Here is a 7,752-nt window from a genome sequence, read left to right as displayed (position 1 = left end):
TGAGCCCTAAATTATGAAATCTGCATCTCCAGGAGCTCCAGTAGCAGCACTGGAATTGCATCCATGACACTCTGAAGCAATCAGACTGCTGTGCCTGCTCTTCAGAATTTCAGTCTCTAAATTCCCTCCAAGAACAGTGAGAACCTTGTCCAAACTGGGACGTGTAGAATACCCTGCCCCAGCCCCGCTTGGAGGAGAGGAGCTCAAGCAACACTTTCCACATGCTTTGAGCCTGAGAGTTGAGGTTCTTTCAACTGCTTCCAAGCCCCTCTCGCTGCTTTTCCAGCCCCGACCCCTCCTGATGCCTCTGGCCCGGGAGACAAGGCAGCCCGTTTGAAACTCCATCGCCACAGTGCTGGATGCCAAATCCCTGCGTCCCTCCCTCCCACCCAAAGGTAAAAAACCTCCTTAACTACTGCAGGCGCAGGGAAAGACAACAAGCACGAGACTCTCAATTCCTTTCACTGGGATCCAATAAAAACCTTGGCAGTGGCCGTCCTTCCTGCCGGAAAGCCGATATCCCAGAAATAAACACACTTTCCACTTTGAAGGGCTGCACTGGGATCCGCCTGGGCCGAGCTGCTCTGGGTGTCCCGGGCTCCCACCTGACCCCCAGCTCCTGATCTCTGCTGCTTTGGCACTTCCCCGAGGAGGACCCATTTCCCAGGAACTGGAGAAGAAGGAGCAGCAGCAGATCCCCCTGTCCATTGTCAACGGATTTATTCTTCTGAGGATCAGCCAAGTCTGCACGCGGATGTGCTCCAAGGCGCCTGGAAGTTTTTCACCAGGCAGCATGTGAAGTGCTGAGGCTCTGAGGGGTCAGCCCCACCCAAGGGACATGTGGGGACAGGGGTGACCTCAGGGGACTCCTGGGGCTGTGCTTTTGCTCCAGAGGGAAAGACGCCTGAGCCATGGGGTGCAGGAAGCCACGGGGGCAGCAGAGTCCCGGCGTGTGCCGGACACCTCGCTCCAAGGCAAACACAGCCAGGGCCAGGCCCGGGGAGCCCGAGCGCCGCCGCTCCCAGCCCGGCCCGGGGCTGTGATGGATGGGAAGCAAGGCGGGGGCGCGGGGGGCCGAGCCTGCATGTGCTCCATGAAAAGACTCCGCAATCTTTCATCTGCGGCCCGCTGGCTGCGCTCCGGTGACCTCTGGCGAGGAGCGGGCGGTGTGGCCCCACGGCCCCGGACAGGTGTCCGGTGTCACCGAGCCCGCGGTCCGCAGCCGCCCGCCCCCGGCTCCGGCCGGGGCAGCTCCCTCTGCTCCGGCCGCGGGGAGGCTCAGACGCGTGGGAAGCGTGGAAAACCTTCTGGACACAACGAGGAGAGTCAGTTGGAAGCTCCGTGGGTGGGAGAAGCAGCTGCAGAGGACGGAGCAGAAGCTCTCGCAGATCCCCGCTCCTCTCCAGAGCCTGGCTCCAGCCCAGCTCGGGCTGTCCCAGCGCAGCACCCAGGCTGCTCCCTGACGGCCCCGGGGACCAGCCCGGCGGGAGGAGAGAGGTGTCCCGAGGCAAAGCGCATTCTCGGGGCCACCGGGGCGCTCCGCCGTGGCCCAGCCCCGCGCAGGGAGCCCCGAGCGCTGCCGGGGCTCTGCACCTGAGCCAGGTGAGCACACGGCGGTTCCGGGACCCGGCCCCGTGCCCGGCCCGGCAGCGCCACCCAGGGGTGACACGCGACATCTCGCCCAGCGCCACCTCCCCGAGCAAATCCCGCATCGCTTTCCGGGCCAGCCTCGCCTCAGCCGCCTTTCCACCGACCCTCCTCCCCCCGCCCCAGCTCCAACAGCGGCCCCAGCCTGGGAAACAGCTCCAAGGGCAGCTCAGGGAGTTCATTCACCACGCTGGAACATAAAAATAACATCTTTAATAGCTTCTGAGTTGGCACAGATGGCATTAAAACTCACCACTGTATTACTAGACTATGAACCACACATGGCACAGTGCGAGGAGGGCGGCTCTGACCCCACAGCGCTTCTAAACCACGCAGCTACGACAGGTTGGTGTTGGAGTTGACTCTTTTCATTTACATTCAGCTTTTAGAGAGTGAAACCGACAGCGAGATTTAACCACACGCACACAGAGCAAAGCCTGGGGAGGATGTTCCTGCTGGCAGCCGAGCTCTCCTCCTCTGGCAGACACAAAAGCCCAAAAATCAGCTGTAACATGGGTTGTGAGGCTGGCCAAGCAACACAACAACGCAGGAGCAGCTGCTCACAGCTGAAGGAAAGCTACTGCAGTGACAGTCCCATTTCCCTCTTCCAAGAGCAGGAAAGGATGTTAAGACACAGCCTAAAAGCTCTCTGAGAGGCCAAACGATTTTTTCCAGGAACCCAGAATGCAGTGGGACAATAATATTTCCTTTTCTGAAGTATTTTCCCAAGGAAAGCTCCCTGCTGCCCTGAGCCAAGCACTGCTATCCTCACATAGGTGTAAAGGGGATGGCACAGGCACCAAACCATGTGGGACTCACCTTGGAAAGCAGCAGGAAGCTGGTGGCAGAGCAGAGGCTTGGCAGAAAACCCCAATTCTGACCAAAAAACAGCAGCAAAACTACTAGGAAGGATGAAAATAATTCCCAACAACAGAGGAGGGGAAAGGAAGGAAGGGGGAAAGCATTCCAGATTTGGGCAGTCACAGAGCCATGGGAAAAGTTAGTGTCAGCCTGAAAAGGACAAAATTGAGCTGAAAGGACACTCCCACACTTGTGATGTGCAGCCAAAACATCACAGCATGAACTCACAGTGGCAGCCGAGCTCCTCACAGTCCCCTGTGCCTGTCACTCACCCCTTTTCCACGGCCCCTCCCCTGTCACAGCACAGCCCCAGCTCCTACATAACCACCCCACGTGCAAAACTTGTGTTTGGGGAAACATTTATAGGTTTCTGTAAAGATCATAATGTGTTCAATGAAGGATTTAGTCCTCAGTGAAAACAACCACCAGCACTGCTGCAGCGACACCCACCTTCCTCAGCAGCAACTCCAGCCTGACAAACACTTGTTTGTTACCCCAAAGTCTCTGTCCTTGATGACCCTGAGGAACCAAAACACCACAGCCACTTCCAACCCTCAATTTCCTTGTCATTTGTTGGTTATCAAGATTTCCAGTTTCTAGGGGTACTCTATGATCACAATGATTGTGAGGCATTTCTGGCCTCTGTTCCGAGGAATTCCCTCTCCACCATCAGGATGGAGTGCTGACATGGAGGGAGGTAAAATGCATAGTGAGGTCTCCCACAGCGAGGTCTCTCCTCTGATGAGGCCACTTCTTTCCCTTTAGTGGCCCTGCACTGTCACGGCCTCTGTTTGGCCTCCACTTCCAGCGGGGGCTTTGTTGGAATAATCCCGCTCTCCAAAAATGGTGCTCCCGATCCTGACGTTTGTGGATCCAACCTCTATCTGGAAGAGACAGAGAGGAGCAGCTCAGGGCAGGGCTGCCACCACCCCACGGCCCTCACAGGGTGGTTCCCCAAGGAATCACCACCCACAGCTACACCTGGGGCTGCTCTGATCCCAGGAATCTCCCCCAGGAGCAGCAGAGCTGTGCTGGGATCTCCATCCAAAGGGGAGCCTTAGAGGCCTGTTTGGGCAGCACCTGGGCTGGAATTTGGGGTGCAGGCACGTTTTCTCCCCGAGGGAAGGGGCAGGAACACACTTACTGCGTGCTGGAAGTCCGTGGACATGCCCATGCTCAGCTCCACCTTGTCCACGGGCAGGTTCAGCTTGTCACACACCTCCTGCCGCAGGGACAGCAGCACCTGCAGGGCACGAGGGGACAGCAGAGGGTCACACACCTGGACAGCCATGCCAGCTTCGTTCCAGGGTGCCACAGATCCTGATTCCTGCCTGTCCCTGAAGTCTCCATCACACACAATGTGCAGTTCCCACACTTCCCATGGAAGCACCGTAACAGCATCTGGAGGTTTCCCAGATTTACTGACAGCACACACGAGGCTGAAACCTCATCAGAACCAGGGGCTCCAGCACAGCAACTGCTGCACAGGTGGCAGCAAAAATCCCTGCCAAAATCCTGGCTGCAGCTTCAGAGGATGGGTGGGAGCAACACCCTGCAGAAACACGTACTGAGGGCTGTGCACTACCCTGCACAAGGTGCTCCCACATCCTCACAGCCTGGTTCGACTGGGACGGACAAACTGTGACAGGAAACCAGCCCACAGTGACATTTTCTCTGAGAAAATCCTACCTGGAAGTCAGGATTTGGCCCCTTACTGAGGTCATGCCCGATGCTGCCGATGGTCATCAGCCCCACGAATTCCAGGCTGGGGCACTTGTTGATGACGTGCTCCACAGCAGCCGTGGTGTCCCCAGGGGAAAGGCCGTGCTTACCTGGAAAAGAACAGGGACATCCTTGCCCAGCTCTGCCACAGAAATGCTTTCAGAGCACAAAGCAGCTCAGCCTGTTCAAGTTCCCTGTCCAGCAGGACAAACATGCACATGTCACAAAGAGCCACTCACTGTCCTCCCCACTGGTGTTCACTTGCAGCATGACCTTCAGCTTCTGGGGTGACCCTTTTTTCTGCCACGAGCTGTTGACTCTATCTGCCAGTTTCACAGAATCCACCGTTTCCAACATGAACAGGTTTGGGACAGCTGGGGAGAAAACACAGGCTGAGGGAATTCTGCTGGCATGGGACTGTTTGTAGCTCCAACAGGCATTTGTGAGTTCATGGTTATTGTTTCAGAGAATCCTGAACCATCCTGAGCTGCAAGGGATCCCCAGTCCAACTGCTGGCCCTGCACAGACCCCCCAACATCCCACCCTGGGCATCCCTGGAGCTCTGGCAGCCTCAGGCTGTGCCCATTCCCTGGGAGCCTGGGCAGTGCCAGCACCTCTGGGGGAAGAAGCTTGCCCTGATCTGCAGCCTGAGCCTCCCTGACACATGGGAACACTGGAATATCACTGCCCACATAAAACAACCGGGATTTACCCATCAGCTTGTTGACATTGCTCTTCTGCAGGTGGCCAATAAAATGCCACTTGATGTCTGGACAAGATGACAGAATCTGAAAGCAGAGGGAACACCCAGGTTGGAACAACAATTCTCTCTTCCCCCACGCAGCTCTTCAGTCTTAGCTTGCCCACAACCAAATACCAGACACCCAATTTCTTTGTTTGTGGGCCCTGAAAGACTCAGCCTGTGGCTGCTGAGGTTGAGGCTGGAGAGGGATGGGTTTGTGGCTGCAGGGAATGCTGTCCATGGGAACAGCAAGGGCAAAGCTCTTTTGCAACAGCCATAAAATGATCTTTTCCCCAAACTGAGTGTTAACTTTTTTTTTTTTTTTCAGCAAGAACTGTGCTTCTCCTAAAGAGAGCACAAAAGGCAAAGCAGACAAATCATGACTAAGGCAGATGCATTCCCAGACTCCTCTGGAGCCAGCAAAGCAGGAGGGGGAATGGGGCAGAGGCAGTGAGCCAAGAATAACCCACCATTTATCTGCAAAGATAAGGATACAACCAAATCCCTGACCAAGCCCAGGACTTTGACTGAACAGCTCTTAGGACACATGGTTAGAAAACATGAAGGGAACTGTGTGCTTACTCTGGAGTCTGATGCCTTTTCCAGCAGCTCCTGAACCTGGGAGAACGAAGGAGAATTCCATTAAACCCACAGCAGGAACAGGATGGGTGTCCTTGGGACTTGTGTTCTTGGGGCCAACCCGAGCCTCAAAAACACGAGGCCAGGGAATGATGCTGTCACCCCCAGAGCCACCCACCCAAACTGGACTGGCCCAAGCCTTCAGGAGGAATTTCTTCACAGAAAGAGTTAAATGGTGGAAGGGGCTGCCCAGGAAAGTGTTGGAGTCCCCATCCCTGGAAGTGCCCAAGGAGTGACTCAGGATGTGGCACTCAGAGCTCTGGGCTGGGTCACAAGGTGGGCATCGGGCACAGCTTGGGCTCAATGACCTTGGAGGGCTTTTCCAGCTGGGATGACTCTGGGATTCTGTGCCCCCAGAGAGGCCCTCTCCAACCCCCTGAGCCCCTGCAGCCTCTCCAGTCCTGCTGAGCCTCTCCAGCCCCTCTGAGCCCCTGCAGCCCTGCTGAGCCCCTGCAGCCCTGCTGAGCCTCTCCAGCCCTGCTGAGCCTCTCCAGCCCTGCTGAGCCTCTCCAGCCCCCTGAGCCTCTCCAGCCCTGCTGAGCCTCTCCAGCCCTGCTGAGCCTCTCCAGCCCTGCTGAGCCTCTCCAGCCCCCCTGAGCCCTCTCCAGCCCTGCTGAGCCTCTCCAGCTCCCTGAGCCTCTCCAGCCTCTCCAGCCCCCTGAGCCTCTCCAGCCCCGCTGAGCCCCTCCAGCCCCTCAGCCCCCGACTCACGTAGTTCTCCCCGAAGCTGCGCTGCCCGTGCCTGTAGGCCTCCAGCACCATCTCCGCCGGCTTGGTCTTGCTGACGGCCACGAGCCGCGGCTGCACGGCCGGGAGCCCCTGCGGGAGCAGCGCGGGGTGAGCGGGGCCGCAGCCCCGGGAGCCCCCGGGGGAACCGAGGGGCTGCCCCGACCGGGGGAGCCGGGTGGAGCGAGAGGGGCCCTGTCGCGATAGAGGCTCCTCTGCCGGGGGGGTTCAGACACCCAGCTCCGTGCTGCGCTCGTCCCTGGGACACCGAGGCTCTGCTCCCACGGTGAGCGGAGCCCACGGAGAGGCCCGTCCCAGCGGCACCGCGCCTCTGTCCCCGCGGTCACCGGTGACCCGGCCCCAGGGCGCGGGCCCGTCCTTTCGGTAACGGAGGCCTGTCCCCGTGGCAGCGGCCCCGCCCCGCAGGTCCCAGCGGATTGCCCGTCCCCGCCGTGCCCCCCTCACCTGCGGCCGCCGCGCCGCCGCTTGCTGCACCCGCTCGGTGACGGCGCGGAGCGCCGGGCCCAGCCCGTCCCCGGCGGCCATGCCCGCTCTCCACATCCCCTCCCGCCCGCCGCCACTTCCGCCACACCCGCCCTGCCCCCGCTCTCCGCCAATCGGATCGCTCCAATCGGGCCCCTGCCGGCAGCGCCAGCCAATGGGAACGGAGGGGCGGGGCGAGGGGCCGCCATGTTGGGAAGGTCGCAGGCGCCATGGCGGCCCCAGGGGCCCGGCCGGGGCTTGTCCCCTTCCCTCGGCTCTGGTGACAAATCCAAACCATTCCCGAGTAACAGCAGCGAGCTGCCACCCAGCCCGACCTACTGCTCCAGTCCCGGCCCCCAACAGTGAGGTTGTTACCCCTGCACGAGGAGCCGTCCCCCAAGGGTGTGAATTCCAATTACTGCGGTAAAAAAGGCAATAATTGGAATTATCACAGAGCGGGGCGGGGGAGCCGCGCTGGTCCTGCGGGCCCGGGCGGGTGAGGGGAGCGCCTGGAGCGGGGCCAGAGCCCCGGGCAGCTGCAGGGCCCGGACAATGCCCGGCTTCATGCAGGAACTCGGCAGAATGGGAGACCGCCGGCTGCAACACATTAACTCAAATATTTGTCTTAATGTGCAGAACTCCGCTGTCCCGCTGCACGTTCGGTGTTTACACAGCTGGGTAAAAACAGCCAGAAAGTTCCTGCCCTTTGTCTGGTAAAACATGACAAGGATTTTCTGCCAACTTTACCAAATCCGAGGTGTTTGCTGCTCCAGGACGGTTCCTGTGGTTTTCACTCATTCCACAGCAAAGCAGGGACTGACAGACACGAGAGTCCTCGGACAGACAGACACGAGAGTCCCTGGACAGACAGACACGGGATTCCTTGGACAGACAGACAAACAGACAGACAGACAGACACGAGAGTCCCTGGA

The 7,752-nt window shown here is 58.9% G+C and overlaps 1 protein-coding gene across 2 annotated transcripts; it reads right to left on the bottom strand.

The window, feature by feature from the left end:
• Positions 1-1,842: 1,842 nt before the first annotated feature.
• On the bottom strand, positions 1,843-6,907 carry PLPBP (pyridoxal phosphate binding protein). 2 transcript variants are annotated; one of them, XM_015648723.2, is made up of 8 exons: positions 6,803-6,907; positions 6,323-6,430; positions 5,555-5,590; positions 4,943-5,018; positions 4,470-4,604; positions 4,198-4,340; positions 3,653-3,751; positions 1,843-3,392 (listed from the first exon to the last, which is right to left on the bottom strand). In XM_015648723.2, the coding sequence occupies exons 1-8, from the start codon at positions 6,896-6,898 to the stop codon at positions 3,270-3,272; spliced, it is 816 nt and encodes a 271-aa protein (XP_015504209.1). In that variant the 5' UTR covers positions 6,899-6,907; the 3' UTR covers positions 1,843-3,269. The 2 variants fall into 2 exon arrangements, with proteins under 2 accessions (XP_015504209.1, XP_033375322.1); XM_033519431.1 differs by lacking the exon at positions 5,555-5,590 and having other exon boundaries at positions 6,803-6,900.
• Between the last annotated feature and the right edge of the window lie 845 nt (positions 6,908-7,752).

Source organism: Parus major, chromosome 22 (genome assembly GCF_001522545.3).
Source record: "Parus major isolate Abel chromosome 22, Parus_major1.1, whole genome shotgun sequence".
Lineage (NCBI taxonomy): Eukaryota > Metazoa > Chordata > Aves > Passeriformes > Paridae > Parus > Parus major.
The sequence above is the reverse complement of the archived record's forward strand: the minus strand, read 5'-3'. Positions and strand labels throughout refer to the sequence as shown.